The sequence below is a fragment of the Chironomus tepperi genome, unplaced genomic scaffold (assembly GCF_022539635.2).
Source record: "Chironomus tepperi strain 1889 unplaced genomic scaffold, CSIRO-AGI_Ctep_v1 contig_177, whole genome shotgun sequence".
NCBI classification, from domain to species: Eukaryota; Metazoa; Arthropoda; class Insecta; order Diptera; family Chironomidae; genus Chironomus; species Chironomus tepperi.
The window spans coordinates 2,206,931-2,230,629 of NW_027226299.1; the positions used below are offsets into that span (position 1 = coordinate 2,206,931).

Sequence of the window (23,699 nt, forward strand, 5' to 3'; positions counted from 1 at the left end):
CAGGAATTAATCAAATGATAATTGTTTGGGTAAAGCTCTTTAGGCACTGAAAAAAATGAGAGAAAAACATTTTCTGCATACACAAATAACATCAGATTTATTTATTTAAACATTTAAAGCTTTGGTGACATTCATAATTCCTTCCATTCACATTTTCTTTTCCTTATTTCTCATCGATTTTCCTTTTTGCTCCTTTCTTTTTTTGTTCATCAATGAGAGTCTACAGCATAAACAAAAATAACATTTACAAACGTCTGAATTGTAATATCTTCTTTCCTCTTTTAAATTTTTTATTCCTTCTGCTTCGTCTGTTCATCGATATTCTGCCAACGAGCCAGATTCTCCTGACACTGCTTCAACATCGGTCTTGTTTCCGGTATTAAACGATATAATAGGGAATAACATGGAATGCAAATACCATTGAGAAATCCAAGCTGTGAAAGATATTGAAACGGACAAGTTTAATAACGTGAAAGGATTAATGAAGCATAAAAATGGCTCTTAAGTGCTATTAACCATAGTGACCTGTCAAGAGATTTACTTAATTAACTTTTGAGGGTTGAAACATTTAAAGTGAAATTTTTGCAGATATTATATTTTATGTGTGTGCAGTTTTGCATTACAAATGAGCTATTACGTACATAAAGTCTAGCATGGTGGTTGACTAGTTGATTTGCTGATAACTCATCTTCATGTAGGAACTAAAGCATTTTGAATCTTTATTAGTATTTTTAGTTATTTCCATAGCAAGTGAGCTTGTTCTTTGTGAACCTTTCTGAGCTCACTACTTGTCTGTACATTTATAGGATATGATTCTATCTAGCGTAAACTTTTTTATTCACATAATATCAGCTAAATTTGAATGATAATTTCGAGTAAGAGATGACTATGATTCCAATTTTAAATTATGACTATTTTTCATTTTTTTTGAATTTCTAAAATTCAGATTTTAAAAAACCGTTGACCCCAAAAAATTTACTCGATGTTGGTATTTCTAAAGTACAACAGCTACAACTCACATGGAGTGCATTGTTTCTTTGTTCCTAATTGATAACAGAATTTTATAACGACAATAACATAAATGGGATTATTTCACTAATAACGATTAACAGTAAAAATGCGTTATTTATGAGCATTCCCAGTCTACCTAACTTTATTCTTACCTGAGAATTTGCCTGTTGATCTGGCTGATTGCGATCCATCATTGGTATGGGTTGTCTTCCAGCGCGTTTCTCCTCATCACCTTGCTCATAAAATTCCTCAAATATTCCCTTCACTGTTTCTGTTTGAATTTCCCATGGCTTTGAACTCGCAGATAAATCTGCTGCTGTCATTGCAACGGCATTCACCATCATGCGGTGCTCTAAAACACTCCACGAGAATTTTTCATTATCCACAAGAATCATCAATTTTTCTTTGTTTGGAAAGAATAATGCAAGATCTGTTGCCAGTATGCAGTGCTGAGAGAAAGAATGAGAAACTTTTCATATTGACAAGACAGTTAAGTAAGCATTAATATTCAATGACTCATACCTTAATCAAACTAAGAATCTGCTTATATTCCGTTGAACTTAATTTAGCTAAAATATTATGTCCGTCTTGCTGTAATATAGTGACAGTCTGATTGAAATGATGATGTTCCATAGTCGAGGTTGAATAAATGGCAGCAATCGGAGATTCAGAATCTAGCATGAACTTGTTGCTCTTACCACGATGGTCAAGGTCACTAAATGAGGTCATTTGAATATACACATGAATACATGCATAAAATAATACAAAGTTGTACTTAATACTTACTGACACAATGATCCAATAAACAATGCAAGGCACTGTAAATAGATTAAAGTTAGTAAAGTTCTGATGAAATTTTAAACTTTTCTTACCTCATTCGGTCTGAAGACCAAATCAGAGTTCTTGAGGATTGAATACATTGAGTTAGCAACTGCAAACCCATGAGTCCAATTATGATATGGAACGCGACGGTAATTCTTTTTTACAGTCAGTGTAAATCGCATCAAGTCTCTCTTGTCGAAACGATTGAATCCAAAAAGGTCTTTAAACATGAATATGACGTAGTTAACCTTCACATATTCATCGACTTCGAATGGATTAAAGTAGTAACTATCAATGTCTGGAATTGATGATGGAATGCCCATTTTCTCACATTTCTCTAAATCATCATCATTACATTGGTTATGGTAACTCAGCACTTCCAACGCAACCCTATATTTCTTCTCAGATCTCCGAATTTTATCGTACAATTTGGCATGATGTAATGCGAGACCGCAATAAACAGCAAACGTTTCAAACGCCTCCTCATCCTCTTTTGAGAAATAACTTGAACGTTTATTTACCATTTCCACAACACCAATAATTGAGCCTCGTATGAAAATTGGCATACATAGAATCGTATCTGTTTTATATCCTGTAAGTTGATCGACATTCCTATTGAACCTTTCATCACTATATGCATCGATGATATTAAATATTTCGCCAGTTAATGCGCATTGACCTGCAATTCCGGTTCCAATTGGAAATCTAATTTCTTCACTTTTCATTTTTTCCGTTGTTTCCTTTGCAGCTCGCGGTGAATTCATTTTCTCTTGTATGTCATCCTCGAAACCAACATCAAATATTGTCGCATACAATTCATTCGTTCGAGAGTCAATCAGGAAGAGTGACGCACGATCGGCATTGACTAAACGTTGCGCATAATTCATTATTTTTATCACGAGCATATCCATTGATACCATATCTTGAAAAATTGATCTAAATTGAAAATAAGAGGAAAAAGAAGGTTGTGTTACGAATACGATATCATTCACAGCGTGAGACAACAGAAAGTCAAAAGTCAAATATTAATCAAGTCAATCAATCAAACCAATTATTAACCTACAAACAGATAAGACACTCCATTTAGGATTAGTAAATATGATGATGATTTTTGCGAGTGCCTTTAATGAATATAACATAATAAGAGATGGAGATGGAAATCTATGTCATAACATTTATGTGTTGCTGCTTGACTCATACTCGAAATACAAAACAACACATTTATTTGTTGACCATTAAGAAAGAACAATAGATAAAAGGGAAAGAAACAATGATGGTACTCAGAGAGAGCTTTAATGTTATATCCATCGAGTTTTAGTACACACATATGGTCTATTAATTAAGGTTTTCTTTGCTTACTTGACAACAGCCAGAAGGAAATCATTGAGTTTCTTTTGTTTGTTCAAGTTGATATAAATGGACATGTAATGTAGAGCAATTCCGCCCCACACAAGATACGAATACGATATTTCTTCATCTTCTTCATGGAATCGAGCACCGCTGTCACGTCTCCACATTTCAAGGACCGCTACAAGACTACCGTCCGGATATACAATTGCTTGACACAATACGTGTTCGGTCTCTTTATCGGAAATGACATTAGGAAATCTAGGATCAATATCACCACGCGAATAACGAGTTGGCTCACGGGTTGAAGCAACATATCGTGCAATTGATGCGTCGTCAACAATTTTTTGTAATTTTGGCTCCCCATGCTCATCAAATGTTTCTGAGTCCATTACAAAAGACAAATTGTCGCCCGCATCCTCAACAATATATAAACGAAAACCATCAGCATTAACCGCATTTGATATGCACGATGACAATTCAAAAAGTACGTGTGCTTTTGTTGGTTTCATTTGGAGCTGTTGTGTCAGTTGTTCAAGCATTTGTCGTTTATCAGCATGAACACAAAATCTCCATCGACTAAGACTCGTCTTTCTATTTGCATAGTTCATCTTTTTCGCTTTTTGCGTCCTGCGGATCATCCACCGTTCCAATTGTTCTAATTCTACTTCATCCATAAGAAATTTCTCCAATATTTCCGGATGATTTCGCAAATAGAAATTTATTTCTTCTTCATTAAAATCTTTATTGATGTTGATGTTAAGGACAAAACAAATAAACAGCACGGAATCGATGGAAAAAAACAACAAAATCAAAATGAATTTAATGTCATAAAAATAAGAAAATTCTATTTTTACCATTGTGTTGATAATTTGTTCCTTCCATACCTTTACGATTCTTATCATTCGGCATTCGTTGAGCTGTATTATTGCTGCTGCCATTGTTGCTACCTGCAAAAAATCACATCAATTTCATCAATATTTAATAGAATGGAAATCATTTTATTTTTATCCAAGCAACTTTCTGAAGACTTTCTGTTGATTTCTTTTCAGTTTACTTATTTTTCCAGATGAGAAGACTTATGATGACAGCAATCATGCAAATTAAATCAAATTGATTAATGCCATTCCGAGGGGGGTGGTTGTTTTAAAGCATTCAACTCAATTCAATTTAAATTAAAAATTATAATTTGCCAAGCTGAAAGCTTTGAGGCATCTCCGATCGGCACAAATTATTCATTGTAGCCAAGTGTCTGTCATATGGCCGTCCAAGAGCCAATTTTAATGATAATTGCCATAATAATTACCACTTGGGTACCTTTGATGTCGTGTGATCCACTTGGATGACATGTACCCCATCTGGATATCATGAAAAGCTTGTGACGATCGGGATATCTTGACAAAATTTACATGACTTCAAGCATGCTTTTATTTTTATTCATCAAATATTCAAAACAGAAATCTTAGGAAAGGGTTAAAGAGAGTGAATTGGAGTGTAGACTTAAATTTAATTTTATTCGAACATTCATGCTGTGTGGAAATTTTTTCGGTTCACCGCTAAGGGTTTGTCTATTGCTACACATAAAATAATTTCAAGATTCAATTATTTTTATAATTTTAAAAGAGGTTTATATTTGGTTCTTGGAAGGTACGATGAATTTAATACTTTTAAGTGGTCTAGATGGAATGTTCTAGGAATGTTGTTATGAACTTGATTCAATGAAGCTTGAGCTAATGTCTCTAAGAATTCAAAAGACAGTATCTACCCATCTTACCAAGAAGCCAGACTGTTGGTCTGTTTTGCAATGCTTGCTTAAAATGGATTAAAACAAACTTTTTAATGATCTTGTTTCTAGGAAGTAACTAATTGTTGCTGAGATATAGAAGTAGCAAGGAGTGCAACTTGAAACTTAAAATCAACTTGACACCATTTCCCAAATTCAGTCATTTGAGATTCTCTATTCAAGTAGTTGCCTCGACAATTTCTAAAGCAATTTATAATAATTTATAGTATTGTGTCTGCAGATGACTCTGATAAGCAATGAAAAGACCATTTGCCTTATCCTCATAATCACATAAATAACGGAGTTGGTTAATATCACATTACTTGCAAAGCGTGAAGTAAAGGACTCTATTATCACGTATAACAAACAACTTGTGTTTTGTGGATAAAGACATGGTGGAGATTATACATGCAGACGACACAGAAAGAGGAGCTGTAAACGGGTTGTGTTAATGAAATGGGATATATTCTCGGAATTTATGATTAGCATATGACTACGACGGCATTATGCTAATTAAAAAGATAGCAAAAGCTTGTAACTAATGAATATTGCAGATTATAAGAATGTGTTAAAGCACAAGATGATTTTAATAATAAATTGCAGGCAATTAGGATGTAGCTGATATTTCCATGTGGTTATACCTATTCGTAATCTAATAACATCCTAACTTTTCAGCTATTTACTTCAATGAGCATCAAAAAAGTTTCATCAAATTGTTGTGGCTTAAATAAACCACAAGAAAATCTTAAAGATAACTTCTAAAGCACAATGGGAGGATTTTCTCTTCATCAAGTCTACAGCATAACTAGACTTAATTTAATTTCATTATTCATTCTTTCAGATCATCAACATTTCATCTTAATCCTAGAAAATGAATCTTTTTGAAATTAAATTTTACCTTCGGGACTTTGAGTAAAGCGCTTACATAGACTAAGCACCGAACTGTGCAAGATTTGTGGTTTTTGCTCTTTCATTGTTTTACTTTTCAATGTTTACTTTGAGTTATTCGAAAGTTTAACACGACTTTATAGGTTTGCGGCATTGTTGCATACTTTGTTGTACATAAATACCGTAAACTTAATTGAATTTCCATAAAATAGAACAAGTTTTAAGTAAAAATGAAAAAAGCTCAGTAATAAAATAAATGGTCCTTAAATGCCTTCGTGCTATTATTCTGTCATAACAATTTGCGGTAAGTAATACCAGAATGTGCCGCTAGGGTTAACTTGATTTCCACAAATTTAATCTTATAATGGAATATGAGCTGACATAATTGACTTTAAGCTTCGATCAAAGCGTCAATTTATGGTATTGTTGTGATGGAAATAAGTTCACTTATGAACTGAAAGCTCAAAATCCCTTTGTAAATCTATTTTATAGCATCTAAAGTAATTAAATTATTTTACATACATATAATTTCAAAGTTGTGCTTCATAAAGTCTCCATAAACTTTACAGCATGTATGGAAAGGGTAAACCTTCTTTTTAAAAGACGGATTGGTTTTACTACGTAAGATGAGTTGACGAAAGCGAGAACAATGGAAGACAAAATTTTATTGGTCTGTCTGAAAACTTTATGCTTCTCATTAAGGAATGTTGTGATAGCATTTAAAGATGGAAAGGATGTGTTTATGTGCTAATTTTGCGTTGATGTGTTTGCATTTGATTTATGAATAATTTATGAATTATAAAATGTACTGTTGTCGTCATTCAATGGTTAGGTGAATAAATTAGGCTATCAAATGCCTTTTCTGTGTTTTGTGTAGGCTTTGAGAAACATTTAAATTAATTAGCCTAAAAATGTTTATGAGACATGAAATGGATCCTCAATTGTAATTAAGAGATAAAATTTTATACTGAATTGTAGGCAGAATTCATATGAATTCATTCTTAATGTCACAAGAGTTCACATCTTTGTGTCTAGATGTCAATAATCTCAAAAGTAGATAAATTCCATTCTATTTCCCATGAAAATTTAATAAAATTCAATTCCACGTAATATTTGCTTTTTAAACAGTTTGAAAAGCTCTTACCATAGAATGTGAAGATCCTTTTTGAAATTCTATGACAACTCAAAGTGTTGGTAAATGCTTGCTATGACTACTTCTATTATTTGAATATTTACATTTTATTATTTTGTTTATTTGAATGAGATTTGGCAACATTTTAATCAGCGACCTCCTTTTCTAGATCTTATACTGGCTAGAAGTCAATGATAAATCGTTGTTGAGAATTCATCAACTGTCATTTAATATTTAAATTGTATTTGCATCAAGAATTAATTGATTTTCCCCTTTTAAAGTTGCAAGCTCCTTCATATAAATATTTAGTCTGTTTTTGAACTCTGAAGAATAAACATCATAGTGAATAATTAAATCTGTTTGGAAGTTCTTCAATTAAACTTAATAATAAATGTGCATACAATTGTCGTGTCTTAAGATTAATTTGACTTTAAAATTACAATTTTAATGAATATTTGAATATTTAATTATTTTTATCTAAGTAGGCTAAAATTTCTCATTAAATTTTAAAAATGTCTCCTTTGATCAGAGTATTCATTGTCAATAATTTAATTTACAACCACTGTAATTGCTTTAATAAGCTTTCAACGACAACATTCAACTTAAGTATTCCAATGAATAAAACTAAAATTTAATGAGCTACTTGGAAGCTACAAAGAAGTAAAAGCGGACCTATAAAAAAGCTCATTAGCCTTATACCGCCCATAGTGATTTCATTGCTCTCTTTTTCTCTTTAATCATTCAAAACACATCGAAAGAGAAGCTTGCAAAGGTACTTTGAGCCTTTCGATGTGACGTGACACACATGAGTGATGAGCATTTATTAAGTTATACAAATCCTTTATGAGTCTTTTTATAGACTAGACTTTAGTTAGTTTGTTATCCGAAGTATTAGATTTTATTAAAGAATATAAATTGTGGATGAACTTACGAAATTTAAAAAATCTCCGATTTCTCCAAAATGTGACAGCACGTTCCATTATTGTTGAAATGAACTCCATTCACGAGTGAACAAATTGTCAATAAAAGTATCTGTTTTATACCTCAGTATCTCTTTTTATGTAAAACAAGTCATCATAACTTTTTTTTTAAAACTCAATAAAAAATATCATTTAATCGATGCATGCAGTACAACGTTCATTCGCTGTTCAACTTCTGATAAGACACGTCCATTAAATTCCATTAAATTTATTTTCTACTCTACATACACTTGTGTCAACAATGAAAGAGAGTCAGTCCATCAACATCATCAATGATGTTTTTATTATTTCAATTTATCACTCGTTTTTCAATCAATATGGTAGCTAAATGACTGTGAGTATGTCCTATAATCATCAACATCATCAATTATTATGGATTGCAATTTTTTTTATACTTCCGTAACGTTAAAGTTGTCAACATGATGCTGCATTGTATATTTAGACACGACCTCTTTAATTTATTTATTTATGCTCACTCTTTTCTTTCAGTATATTTATATTTAATTAATTAGTGTTTCATCGCTAATATTTACTCATAGGATATTCACAATCGTCTGCTCAATACAAACACTCAATTTTAATTATATCAGAAACACCCAGCGGTTCTGATCCTATTCACTGCTATGAATGATAATTTAACCACGTTCCAGATTTTATTATTTGCTTAATCATAGCTTATTGTTTGTCGGGTGATGTGTATATGCATGGAATTTTACGCACGCAACGGAGAGTTGCACCATGTGAAGATTATTTGTTTTGTTGCAAATAAAACTTGTGTCTAATTGCCATCAATATTAAGGATTAGTTAGCATGTGTGGTGAATATTAAAGTTTGTATAACTTAAAGGATATTCTAAGCATGTATGGGGTGATGGTATAGCAATTCTGTGGCTTTAATTATACAAATTGTTGTCGATACTTATAAGTTCTTGGGTCTTGAATGGTTTGTTAATTCTTCCGACAGTTCACATGACTACATATTATTTAATTGAGTGGAAATTCTTCAGATTCCAATTCGGTTTCAACTTTGTAATGAAATACTTTAAAAAATCGAAGAATTTTCCACTTCGTGCACACAATATACCCTTGAAAATATCATAAAATGTCACAATCTCTTCTGAAAGCACTAATAAGTACTGGCTATTTCCTTAGCTTTTTGTCAATCACAAAACTTTCAGCATTTTATAACTGATTCACCATAAATTATTTCCTTAAACCTCATTCACGTTTTTAAGAATAATAGCTCAATAGAAAGTTCCTAGTTCCAACACATTCCTGACATGAGCAAATGCCCACATGCACATTAAAACAGATAAATTCAAATCACGTTAATCTTCACAACTGTTTAGATGAATAGTCGACTGGCAACTAAATGAATGTGTAATGAAGTCTTACTGTTGTCTTACAAGCCGACATGAAGTTTACAGAAGGAAAGAATGTATACAATCGGAGAGACTTCTCCGTGAGATAGAGAAAGACGAGAAAGAGAAAAGCTGTGAGAGAGGAAGGAAGATGTGAGCGTCAGATGAAAGCATCATCAATGATAACAAAAGAAACTGAGAAATTCTAAACCTTTTTTCCACATTCTGAATGTTTTACTGCTTGGAGCAATTTTCTATAGGTAATTCTTACTCTTCTTTCACATTCTGAATTCACACATGTGAATAAAAGATGATGATAAGGGCGATTCCTTTGAGCATTAACTCTTGAATTTGATTTGAATGGGCTCAAGAAGTCAAAATCACATGAAATGTTAGAATGAATATTAGCAAATATGTCTAGAAGCCTACAATACAATCACTTAGTTTGTCAAGGATCTAATTGTATTTATGTAAGTACGACTTCTTTACTGCCTTCATGTTCTTCTTGTAGAAATAAGAAACTCGAAATCAAAACATGAACTACGTCAACTGGCAAACGTGATCGTAAACAATATTTTTTTTATACAAATAATTTATGGATTCTTTTGGAAATACATGCTATGTTCTAGAAATTGTTTTCACCGACGTGAGATGAAGTGGCAGCAGAAATAATAAACGAAAAAGTTAATCAAGCGAAAAAAAATCCAATTTTAAAATTATTGGTTGATTGCAGTGCTTTGGATTGAGAAACTTGACAGTTTATCATAAACTTAATAGCAGAAAACATCATAAAAAGCTTCAGATTATGTCTGATGAAACTTTTATACAGTTTCATGACAGTAAAGTTTACAAAATGTTTACTAGAGAAATCCTTCGTTAAAAGCTCAATTCGAGAATATTAATAATTTAATTTAAGTTCCTCAACATCCATTGTGATCTATAAAATGTATAATTTTGTATGACTATGCTGAGGTTCTTGAGACAAGCTTTTATGAAAATGTCTCAATGAATTACATCAAAAAATATAAAGCATTGATGTTTGCATGCTTTTAAACAAGAAACGCCTACACGTTCCCTCAGGGTACAATAACAAACTAAAGTACATGACTAATTTATAAAATAAACACAATTTAATTAGCATCTGTTGTTCTGTCGAGACTATTATTAATGTAACAATGTGATCGACCTGTTATTGTTCGTTTGGATTTCCATAAAAAATCATAAATCTCTGAATTTATTCCGATAGAATATTTAAATTTCATCGGTGATTGTTGATTTTTGGTAAAAAGGAAAGGTTAATTTAGGGATTTTTAAATTTTAATGAGCTATAGAGAATTTAGACACGAAAAATAACAAATCAAGCCTGCTAATTTCTGCGGGCAATTCAGATTGTATCCATGGTAATTGAAAATTTATCATTTATTGCTGTCAAAATTCATATTTAAATCCAAAGCCACATCCTTACATGATAAAATTGAAACCACACTTTTCAATACTGACAATTCAAATCAGATATAAAAGAGGAAGTAATTAAATCGCAAATATATTAATTTCTTGCATATAATGTTCAGCGTAATAAGCTTCAGGTATTCAATCCGCATAAAATTCATGAATATAAGATTTGGAATCAAATTATTTTATTGCCCGATTTGCATATACTAATCATGGTAGTCAAGTGACTTCCATATGACGCCATTGTGGGAATTATCATGTTAAGAGCCATAAGAATTGCTACTTGGATGCCACGTGGCCCCCATTCATCTGACATGAAAACAAGTACCGATCGGGTTAGCATCCATAATAAGCTTGCTTGTGTGGAGGGAATTTAAAAAAATTTTGAAGCATAGAGAAGTTCTAAGCACAAAATTTTAAAGAAACAATTTGAAAATTCCATCAATTTCGAACATTCCCAAGATTTCCTCAATCCACAGTAACTATAGATTCATCCATACACAACTGTTTCTTTTATTATAAATTCATCTAGATATATCAATAATTCATTTCAGTGCTGAAACGTTTACATAATAAAAATGATGTATTCTTTCTTCTTTCTTGTGGTTCATACACCTAAGAAGAAGTTGAAGGAAGCTTTACAATTTTTGTATCGTTCGTTGTCAAGATGTATCAGAATATATGTAAGTCTTTTGTGACGCTAAAAGCTTCTACAATTTATGTACAAATGAAATCATCCTAAATACATTGAAAGTTAAAATGCGTAGCAGAGCTTCCATCCGAGTCGAAGTCATGGTGGCAGATTTCAACCAAAATTATCATAACTTTTAATAATTCAGTGCCTGAATTTTCTATCTCGAAAATTAGTCAGATATTTTAAAAATCCACAATTCATGGAGGTTAGGCGAATCATCGTTAAATGGTTAGTATCACTGGAAATTCGTGACTGTATGATTTCCCACCCATACCACATTTAACACAAAATAGGCATATTTACCCAACTGACTCATCAAATATAAACTTAATGTTTGTGCCTGAAATTAAATTTAATGCGAATGATCTAATCGTACAAAATACACGACACGCAATAGAAATGGATGCTCTCAATCTTGAAATTGATGATTTCTAAAATCCCTTTCATGTTTTATAAGAGATGTACGCACCTCTGGATGTTGTATATAACAATAGAATCACTTTATAGACGAAAGCACATCAATGATGTTTTCTATTGTTAAGAAGCAAAATATTCATTCCAAAACTTGTATATGTGTGCATGATATGAATGTCTTCCTAACTTACAAGCTAAGATAATTAAATATTTTTTCCTTAGATCAGTGGTGGACAACCTTTTGTTTTTCGCGGCATACCTTGAAGGTCGCACTTAGCATACAATTCATGACATTTCCAAGAATGTTTGGCGACACACAGGTTGGTCAACACTGATTTATAAGAAGATGACTGCAATTTTATACACGCTTCAAGAAAGACGTAAATTCCGAGAATTTTTACCGTTTAGGAACTAATTATGAGATGCTTTGGAAAGTATTTGAGGAGCTGAATAACAAATTTGTTACCCAAAAGAAGCTTCAAGCAATAATTTCGATCAATCTGCATCCAAAAATTTAATATCATAATTTTTTATGAGAAACAAAATGAAGAGTAAATGTTCAGCAACCTCAATGCATGCCATCAAACAAATTGATGCCTTGTTTATTTTACTGTCGGTTGAAAGATCCAAAAGCTCATGTGAATTACTCTCATTCCAATAAAAGAATTGCTTTTTAATATAAATAAAAAAAATTCCTTCAACTGTTTCTGTATGCTATAAAACTTTATCAATAAATAACTTTGTTCTCCTCCCCCGCTGTTGCTCTGTACCAACATCATACATTAAAAAAAAATTCTGAATGTAATTCATTACTGAATGATATTTGGTATATATTTCATTATTATAGCTGAAACTTCTCAAATTGCCTTTAAATGACATAGGAAATTTCTTGTGACGTCATTGCCGTTAATAAGATAAATGTTGGTTATGGAATCTTTGAATAGAAAAAATCTCATTTATTGACATAAGAAAATGCTTAAGCAAGTATCATATATCCCGGTATGCGTGGTTTCTATTATATTTTAAAAACTGATACTTAGTACATTCCTTAGACTAGAACTTTCTGACGTATGCTACATATAAGAAATAAATTAGAATTATAATCAAAATGTCTATGATGTATTTGGAAGTAATGATGCAATAGCTAATATGAAACATGATCACATTCCAAAATTTTTGATTGGAATTTTCTCGAATCAGCAGCTTTGCTGAATAGAAATCAGTAATTTATTGCAATAGAGAACGTGATTATCATTTGAACCGTCTTAGAAGTTTCATTTCCATCTGGAAAATCTTAAGTTCAACATTCTAAAATTTCCAAATTAGGAAATTTGAACATAGCAACAGATTCCCAACAAATTTTACTTGACAATTCATAAATCTATGTTGATTAATAGCCAAACAACCCCAAAAGACATAATGCAAACAAAAACGCCGTTTGTTTGTCTAGAATTGCTCAAAGGGAGACGACGACATCAATATTATTATGGGTTTTTATAGACATTAACCCTCAAATACAGACTCAGAGTAAGGAATGGACACTTTATATGGAAATTTATGTCTGAGAACTCTTTTACCCATCTTTTACTTCTGATCCTTGTAATGTAGCACATTTCATTTATGGCGTCAATGGTTTTTAATGGACAATACGTTCGGAATGAATAGAAAATAATAAATCTTCCATTAAGGCTTTCTTCATGATGACTAGCTCAAATTGTTGTTCTTTATACTTAGTCATAAAAAAAGACAATAGTAATGTCATGGCAAAAAATTAGCTTACCAGAATTTTTAATTCCATTATTCATCATTTTTTGTGTACGGATAGGGTGGAAGAACTTCCAAGACACAAGTAGACACAACGAACATCAAAATAAGACTGACAATGTTGAATATATAAATAAAATGAAACAATAATTGACATTCTTGTCTTATGAGCTTTTGATAGCCAAGGATGAATTAATTTTGAAATTGTCATCGTCACGAAATTTTGCCATCTTGTGGCCAACTCATTTCCTACAAACGCGGCTTTGTTTATTTATATTCTTTCTTTCAACTTCCTTTTGTGTCTATTTTGATGGAAGTGGATCAATCATTTTGGGTCTGTCTTAATTTTTGAAGCTCGTGTGTTCCATGTGGCATGATATTTCAAGTAGGTCATTTGAGAATTCCCCTTGAATAGTCTTCAAATGTTCAAGATCTAATAACAATCGAATCAGAATGACTTTTTGAAATCTATCAGACTCTATAAAATGCGCTTGAATTGGAATTCCGTCCATTAACCATTTTTATTTTCAACAGAGTGCTTACTCAATCCTTAATAATTCGTCTGGGGTAATTGAAGGGAAATTTTCTATGATGAAAATAAGAAAATTGGAAGATTTAATCAACGGAATGTGTTCAAGTCACACACAACAATTCAGAATATTGTGATGACAGCAAAAGGTCCCAAAAATAGGATGTCAAGATAACAAGGGACACAGAAGTGAATGAAAATCGATAAAACGCAAACAGTTTATTTTGACAAAGTGAAAGGATATCCTAAACAAGAAATAAAGGAAGAAAAGAAAGAACTTTAATTACACGTGCCTGTTTCGGTATAAGAATTATTGTTATTATTTAGACGAGAGTGCGAACGACATTGTTAGCAGTGTAAAAGTTATCCAAACAGCAAATACAAATAACATAAAATAAGCAATTGTCTCAAACCCAAAAAACGACTGAGAAGAAGCAATTTCAAGAATATTAATTCAAGGTCTAATTTCAATGTTAAGGAAGTGAGAAGAGATTGGAACTACCTATTTTTAATTGAAACGGTAAATAACTAATAAATTCTCTAGATCAATTTTTATTACTCTGACTATGAGCTTTATATTAATCGCAGTTCATTCCATGCAGAGCTTTTATTTGCCTTTTTTATTTGCTTTCTTTTCCTTCTTATTCTTCCACCCCTCAACTTACTCTCTTATGCACAAAAAACTTATTTTTATTTATTCTGGGAAAACGATAGGAGTCAATAGCTATTGAATTTCAAGTAGACGAATTAAATGTGAGTAAAATTCTTGTCTCCTAAGATTTTGTTTATTTTTGCTCTATGAATTTTAGTAATCCCTATGTGTTGTTGTATGGAAACAATGTTGACATGATATAGAAAGTTCTTTGGATTATTATTTTGAAGATTATTAGATGAAATGCATCTTTTTATAAGAATATAAAACTACCCTGGCTAGTTATCCTAGCTAATACTAGGATAAGACTATTTTGTCATTAGGAAAGAGTTTACTCCTGTCCAGACAGTCCAAAAGTTAGTTTTGTAGCCATGCTTACTGTAATCCCTAAATACCAAGATCTGATATTCATAATTAGTTTTGGTTCTACGAAAGATCAAGTTCTTTGATGGTTAGGATTATAGTTAGGGTTATAGCCAACCAGAATTCATGTAGTGATCCAGTCCACCAACCATATTCACAATACTCAGAATCATTTGCAACATACCAGATTTTTAAGGATGAATGTAACTGCTAATCATATCAAAATTACCCAACAGATTTCGAAGAATCTGATGTAAATAGAAATATGACGCACAGGGATACATTTAGAATTCAACTGACATTACATCATGTTTCTATGTTTTCATACCCCGAGCGACACAAATGAAGATAGGCTTTATAGGCTCCGCTAAACTTCTTTTATTAACCCCAAATGGAAGCCATTTTAACTTAGCAACCATCGCCAACTCTAACGGAGCCTTCTTCATTGAATTGTGACGCTCGGGATGCTAATGTCACAAAGGATGCTTATATAAAATCAAGAAGGCGTTTGAATGCTTTCTAAATTAGAATAGAAAATTCTCGATTGTATATTATTTTTAATAGTCTCGATTTTCTGGCTTCATTTCACCGTCAATGCGCGTATGATTTTCTCAAAGAATTTAATTTAAATTTGTATTATTTTATTTTTAAATAGTCATATCAATCTCTGATTGATTGCGGCATAAAATAACAATCAATAATGTAGTACAATAGCACGTAAACATAAATTCCAAGAATGATGTTATAATTCATATTTGTACTACAAGAATCAACCCTAAATTTAACATATCAGTAGCTATATATAGAATTTTTAATGATTATTTGGAAATATTATAAAAACAGACATCGAATGTCATCATTTAAATTCCAATCTTACAATGAATCTTTGCTATTTTTTCCTCCTAAATGGCATCCATAATTTCCCTTTCAGGAGAAAAAAAGGTAGAATTTTTTTTTGCTATCGTCTCAAATGTCTCATCATGAAAAGGAAGTCATAAATAATGACTTGTTGACAATCGACATTGAGGAAAGTTGAGGCCGTAATAGGAGGCAAAAAAGTGGAATTGTCTATTATAATAGGTACTGTGATGAAAAGATTTACTTTCTTTTTTGTTAATTTAATGAGAGGAATTTGCATTTTAAATGCCAGATGGATGCTTTTGACAGGATATTCAATAGAAGGTAGTTTATTAATGATGTCTTTCATTGGTTCCTAGTAGCATGCCTGAATGATTTAAACCTCTTACTGTGACTAAATAACCATAGAAAAATCATCAAAGTGACCTTTTCCCAATTGCAATATTGGGACATCGTACGCAAACAATCCCCAATCGGATATTTGTATATTCATATTAAAGTAATCAGATTTGACGTAATGAAGATTGTCAGTTTACTCAATGTGTATATTTTATTTTTAAAAGTTTAACGAGAAAAGTTGGAAGTTTATTCAGTTTTTAAAAAAATACTTTGTTGAATGGGAAGCATCAAAGCTTGAACTTTTACTATAATAAAAACTGAATCTCGTACAATAAAGCATAAGTTGTTAAAAATCTCTAAACTTTAATATAGATTCACTGAGTTCTACGAAATAAAACTCCGTCACTTGATTCCCTTTTGAAGGACAATGACAATGTTTTGTCTGTTTTGCTCATGGAAGGGATTGAATATCATGTGATCCGACCAGACTCATGACAATTTCAGAGAAAAACAAATAACAATGTGTTCAGTTCTAACATTGTTGTGTTCCTAGCTGACACGAGAAATTTAAATTTTGTATAAATTTTGGTAAATGGATATACTGCCAATTTTTATGTCGCTGAACAATTTATTATGCATACCCAAAAAACATGGCTACACTGTTCTGTCAACTTCAGGAACGACTACAGTTCCAATTTAGTTTATCTATTTGGGTCAATTGTACAATCCGTTTCAAATAATTCAAGAATATTTGTCAATAAATTGACACGTAATATCCCATCATGATTCCTCTAATCAATCTTGAGTGGGACTATATTAATAATAAATGACTCACTCTAACAAGCTCTAAAAAAATCAATGACTCTTTCCCCAAAATAGTCAAGTTCTCATCATATTGTCCAAATTTCATTGAGCAGATGTATTGAATGATCCAAAGTCATGTCATTATGACATTTTGAGGGTTCAAAGTCGCCATCCTTGTTTTGTTGATTAACTGGAGCGAAAAATATGCTTTTTACTACATTCAATAAAAATACAACTCCATTTGGGAGGAGACATTGAAGATTTACTGGATAATTACTAGCCGTTTGGTCGCCGAACACAATATTTGCCTGCTATGATTGTAAAAATAAAATCTTCTATAAATTATTCATCGACATGTCGGAGAAATATTATCATTTGGACGTATTTTCGGTGATATAAATAGCTTGTAAGGAAACGCAATAAATTCAATATAAAATGCGTTTATTGCTTCATATCCCAACAAAGTCCAACAAATGCAAAAAGCAATTACTCATTAAAAGTTGGTGCAGACTTGATATCATTAATTCGAATCAACAATGAGCTGTATGAATTTCACGATAAACTGCTATCAATGAATTTGAATCACAAAAATACTTTTTCATTCTGAATAGAAAATGAGCAATAAATGGCAATCAGTTGCAAACTTTCTCGAAATGTAGTCTGGATGCAATGATTCGAATCAAGACGCGATGAATTTTTCCACATAAATCAAATGAAATTGTATACGAATATCGTCATAATTTCGCCTTACGATCTTATAAGGAAATAAATTGATATGGAAATGCTGTGACATAAAATCCATTCATATACACAATTTTTTATTTCTATACTTTATATCTTCTTCTATTCTCGCATATTGTTGACGATAATAAATCATACACTGTCTGTCACTTGTCGATTCTTACAATAGCACTTTCTCGTTTTCCTATTCTTATCTATCCAATTTGTTCATCTTTATAAGCACTTTTCATATTTTTTTAAAACTCAATCCAAAAAAATAAACAGAACAAAAATATTGTCTGCAATTTATATTCTCACCAACCGCACGCGAGAGCGTCAGGTTGTAAACTGATTTGACTGATGCTTCATGCTTTGCAAAAAAAAATTGTACAAATTTTTCCTCTTTTTTGTGAGATGCGAGAGAGAAAATTTTCACTTTCTTTTCCCACAAAACAGCACAGCTATCATAACAGAGAGAAAAAGTTCATGATTATGCACGTGGTGGTAGTTTACTGATAACGGCAATTTTCTCAAGAGAGGAGTTAATGTTGTGCGTGAGAGAGAATTAAGGATCATTGTGGGGAGCTCAATAAATGTTTATCAAGCATCTTAAGTCTATAAAAAGTTTGATGAATATCTCTATTGGAGCTAATTCAATAAATTTTAATATTCGCACGGGAGGAATGAGGAAATTATTCATGACTTATTTACTCCCTAAGCAGCTTGATGTGTGAATTTAGATTGACCATAACTTTATGTTAATCACCTCCCTAAACTTTATATCTTATCAATAACCATATAAAAATTCAGATGGGGTTATATCTTAATCCCTAATGATAGATACAACACGTGCTGATAAATTAAAATTTGACAAGTGCTTTTGAAGTGCTGTTGTGGATTTCATCAATTTTCAATTGAACGTGATGACACATATTAATGTGTATAAATCTCTCAAATAATTCACAATTGTATTAATATGATCTGCTGTGACATCTACACATCTTTCGTCTACAGCTCAACGGGACATTATTATGTAAGCTTTCCAAAATTACAAAACCAATAGCAAATTCAATTTCAGCAATCTTTATTTAGCTGGAATGACGTCACAATGTTAGGAAAATATCTGCAATATGAATAATTTCGTTTCAGACGATGTAGTCAATGCCAATTATAATTTAATATTTTTGTTAGTTTCTGGTTTTTTGTAGAAATTTTAATGTCTTACGTTTTTAATTAGGTAACTGCTTAAACTCTTCGTGATGATAGTACTGATAAATGCGATAGAATTACTGACTAAATATTAAATGATTTTTATTGTTTGATGATTGAAAACAGACTAAATAATTGTATGAAAGGGGTTTGCAAATATGAAAGACTTATTGAAATTTCTTAGAAAATTCAAAAACGAAACGATCGTTGGTATTGTAAAAATCTTTTAAAAATCCATTGAATAATTGAATTTTCATGAAAAATCTACTGTTTTTCACGAGAAAATATTTGCTTTGAGCTAAAATCAAATCTTGAATGTAAGCTATGTTTGTGCTTCACTTGAAAGTTGAAATGTTTTCTGAGATTTTTTTATATTAATTCTTTGATTCTAGATGTGGATTCTGTCAGCTAACACTTCATTCATGCTATAAAACAGTAGGGAGATGTTTTTATAGATCTCAAAAAGCAAATTCAAGCCATCAGATAAGCGTCGATATGATTCATCTTCTCGCCAGCTGGATGTTTTCATGAATATTCAACACAAAAGCTATTAAAAAGTTTAGATTTCATAAATTGAATCAAAAATCTACCCCAAATTTTATTACTCTTGCGACCATTTCTCTTCTTTTTATTTTCTTTTCAACAAACAAATTAAATTGTGTCTAATAAAGACACACAAATGTCCTTTTTCTCAAACTTTATGTTAATAATATTTTTTATTCTTAGAAATTACTCAATAGCGAACGGCTGGCGGGTATGAAAGGGTTCGTTAGATGAAATGACGACGACAACAATAGAGACAGAAGAACTGAAATTCCTTTTAAAAGCTTTCTTCTTCTTTTTATATTAAATTGCCATAAATAACAATTTGAAGCAAAGTTTTTGTAGCTTGCGGAGTTCTTACAGGGATAAACTTCCTTTGTGGTACGTGAGGTTAATTGAAGTAAATTTATTGGATCCTTCCCTTGAAATATTACATTCTGGAAACTAATTTTCACTTTATTACCTTCTTAAAGATTATCATCTTACTTCCTCTAAAACCATCTTTATTTGGTTAGAAGCTAGTCTGCCAAAGTTCGAAAAGTACTATTTTTAACTTTTTGCTTCTTCTTCAAGTCCAACGAAAACTTTTTTCTCTGATTTCCCTTAAAAGAAGCTTCTGACAAAAAGTTTTACTACATATTTTGGAACAAGCCCAGCATAATAATAAAACAAACTTTCTGTGTTTACAAGAAAACATTCCAATTTAATTTCAAAGCTTTTCTATCCTGTCATGTAATGGATAGGAACAGAGTTCATGAGAAAAGATTTCCAGTATGTGAGAAGGGTAAATTAAAAAAGTTTTTTTTTACTGTTGCTCTCGCACGCCAACTTGCTGGTGCAATGTATGAAAATTATTAAGAAACTCACCCATACTTGGGACATATGTCCATCCACAATCAGTCGGTGAAATGTCAAACGTTGACGACAGCGATGAATTACTGCTAACTGCAATATTAGACAATTTTTTTTTTGTTATGTTCGTGTAACTTATTTTTAGATGGCAATGAAAAATTGGATGGAATGTGCTATTGAAGTCGATTGAAGCTCTTTCTTGATTTATGATAGCATTAATGTCTTGAAGCTTAATTTTAATTGGATTTTTTTTTTATTTTTTGATGTAGAAAGTTTGAACTAGCCATCTTAGATCGAAAATTTTGATACTTTAGACGTGAATAAGGTCAAAGTCTTGGCAAAGTTTTGGGTACCATATACTTATTTGGCAACACTTTTAGGGCGGAGGATCTGATTTTGTAAAATGAAACGACGAGGGCTACCAAAGACCTCTTGGAGAGATGCTCGTATATAGCTCTCGGCTGATAGAGACAGTTAAATATTTGGAATTGGTGATTGGCAAAAAGCACTCTGTTTGAAAGTCAGTTTTAGACATTACCCTAAAACATGACTAATGTAAGACATTTGACTTATGACCAACGAAACTTTTATACTATCCATCCTACTTTGTTGATGTAAAAAATTGTTATTACTCATTAACCTGACATTTCTCGTTCCAGTGGTGGAAGCTTCTTTATATTCTTATTGACTTGGAGTGGTGGCTTCATTACGTTCAATAGATTAAATTTTATTTTATCACAACACGTGGAGAACTTTGGTAATTTTTCACGACTTTTTTCTTTACCGTACCATCCCGTTTGAATACTTTGAATGAAATGATGATGCGAGATCCTTAGAAGTAATGAACGAAGAAATTTAATTAAATGTTTAATGATCGTGAGGATAATTTATTTACAAGTAAGTCACGAAACTTTTTCATTCTTATTCGTAGAATACGAACAAGTAGTTAGAGGAAGCTTGCATCAACATTTTCATCGAAACTCTTGCTTTTTTTTGTAGTTTATTCGGAAACACCGAAGGTCAATGAATGAGGTATTTAGCTATCTTTTATTTGGTCACTCGTCTATGAATGGAGAAAAATAAAGGAAGTGTCAATAGAAACTTGTCCTTGCAACAATTTCTACCGTGTAACCTAAAATTAATTAATTAATTATCATCATTCTTGTTTATTCTTGTGGAACAACTTCCTCTGTAATTTGAGAAGTCATTGTGTTTTCAATTAAGAAGGTGGGGAAATTACTATTAATCACCGCAAGTAACACAATGTAGAAAAGCTTTTAAACACGTGAAGTGTCGTTGAGCTTTTGGAGAAATTTAATATCTTAGAAATCGATCTTTTATTGGGGGTTGACCTACACAGAGAAAAAAAAATCAATTTTGCATGCTTAGCTTCAAGGCATGAATCATTTGTTACATCAAAATGAGCATTTATTGGAAATGAGATGTAATAAGTCTAGAAGAATTTTGTTATTAAAATCAAGAATGTGGGTTTTTGGTATGTCTAAAGCTTAATGATGTATATCAGTATTGTATCTAGCAATTATGGAGAGGATATGAGATTTTTCGATGCAATCAACTTCCCCGGAAGAGACACGGCCTCGAAATAAATTAATAATACGACTTTCAGCCATAGCCAACAATTAAAAAGCTAGATTAGTGCTTGAATTTCAAGAAATTGCAGTGAACTAAAGCATAAATGATCAAATGGAAATGATAAGAACAAATTGACAAATCAAGTCGCTCACCTATTGACACTTGTTGCTAAATTCAAACTCAAACCAATGAATTACCGTGATTGTTTCCACTTTTTGGACATATCTCTTGAAATCCAGTATGAGTTAGTTCCAAGTTTCACTCAAAGATGGCACCACCAGTCTAAGCATTTATTTTAATTTTTTATGCTCTCTTAATTCTATGACTAACTGCTATTTGCTTCACTAATTTAGCAGATAATTATCGTTTAAATTTTCTGGACTGTTCCCTAATGCATTGAAGTTGATATCTATATAAATGTGGAAAAATAGGCTGTCAATGAATGAGTCATACTGTTTTAAAATTTTAATTCTCACGCTACCTTGAATTATTCAGAGCAATTAGTAAGAAATGTTTACGACAAGCTTTTGTTTGCTTATCACCATTGTGCAACACATACTCCGGTGATAAAGATGTACATGGAATTCGATTATTGAAACTTTTCTAGAAATTGTAATACATTTTGAAACTTAGTTGACATTAAGGTCATCAAATAGAACATTTGAATGATTTACATTGTCTAATTATTTTGATCGATTCTGTTCATATTTTGAGATAAGAATACCAGCAAAAAAGAGTCAGTTTTGAGAGCAAAATAAGCCAGTTCCTTTATTTGCTTATTTAAATATTAGTTGACTCTTCAGGGTTGGACTAATCTTTTGTTAATTTAAGCAAATTGTGCTTAATTGCTTGCTTGTTTTTTGATGATATAATGATTCCGGAATCAAAATGCATGAGAAAATTCAGATTAAGTTCCGGAAAACTTATTAATATTCATAGCAATTTAAGTTATGTAATTTAACGTAAAACAATTGCTTGTATTTGTCTTTAACTAGTCATCACTGGATCATATTCATTCAAAAGGGTCAATATCAAAGACAAATTCTACCCTGTATCCAGCATCAGCGTCATCACGAGAAAGAATTCGATTCCATCAAATAACAACTTTGTGTGCTACTCATCTTTAAGTCGTGATTTATTTAACTGATCAGGCAGATAAATGATAGATATTCAGCTTTAAATTTTAAATTCAAAAGAAAATAATTACCAATGTCAATTGAAAGTTGAAAATATGACATGATGAGTTGTGTTTATAAAATTTATAAACAGCATGCGGCTTTGCTTGTTTTGTTTGTTATTCATCTTATTTCTGGCTGTTTATACGGTGCATGACTTCTTATCAGGCATTTAATGACTCATTTCTTGTGTTGAATTTCTTTACATATTTCTTTTATTGCGGTGAAGTTTTTGAATAATAATGACTAATGTGTGATATATGAATGAATTGAGGCAGGAAAAGTGAAAATAGAGAAAGATGTGCAAATCCATTAGGGTGTTTATATACATTAAGTCTGTGTGAATTTACATGATTGAAAAATTAAACAATTATGACGTACATCAATCTTTCATGCTCTATTGACTTTAAAGCTG

General features: G+C 31.6%; 1 protein-coding gene across 8 annotated transcripts; it reads right to left on the bottom strand.

The window, feature by feature from the left end:
- Positions 1-69: 69 nt before the first annotated feature.
- Positions 70-23,602, bottom strand: LOC139089284 (probable 3',5'-cyclic phosphodiesterase pde-5). 8 transcript variants are annotated; one of them, XM_070638771.1, is made up of 10 exons: positions 23,317-23,602; positions 22,262-22,518; positions 20,532-20,609; positions 4,038-4,130; positions 3,193-3,922; positions 1,884-2,769; positions 1,798-1,829; positions 1,534-1,726; positions 1,164-1,460; positions 70-434 (listed from the first exon to the last, which is right to left on the bottom strand). In XM_070638771.1, exons 3-10 carry the CDS (start codon positions 20,533-20,535, stop codon positions 291-293), a joined length of 2,379 nt encoding a protein of 792 aa, XP_070494872.1. In that variant the 5' UTR covers positions 20,536-20,609; positions 22,262-22,518; positions 23,317-23,602; the 3' UTR covers positions 70-290. The 8 variants fall into 8 exon arrangements, with proteins under 8 accessions (XP_070494872.1, XP_070494865.1, XP_070494870.1 ...); XM_070638764.1 differs by lacking the exons at positions 22,262-22,518; positions 23,317-23,602 and adding an exon at positions 21,157-21,336; XM_070638769.1 differs by lacking the exons at positions 20,532-20,609; positions 22,262-22,518; positions 23,317-23,602 and adding exons at positions 7,915-8,584; positions 18,098-18,233.
- Positions 23,603-23,699: the final 97 nt, after the last annotated feature.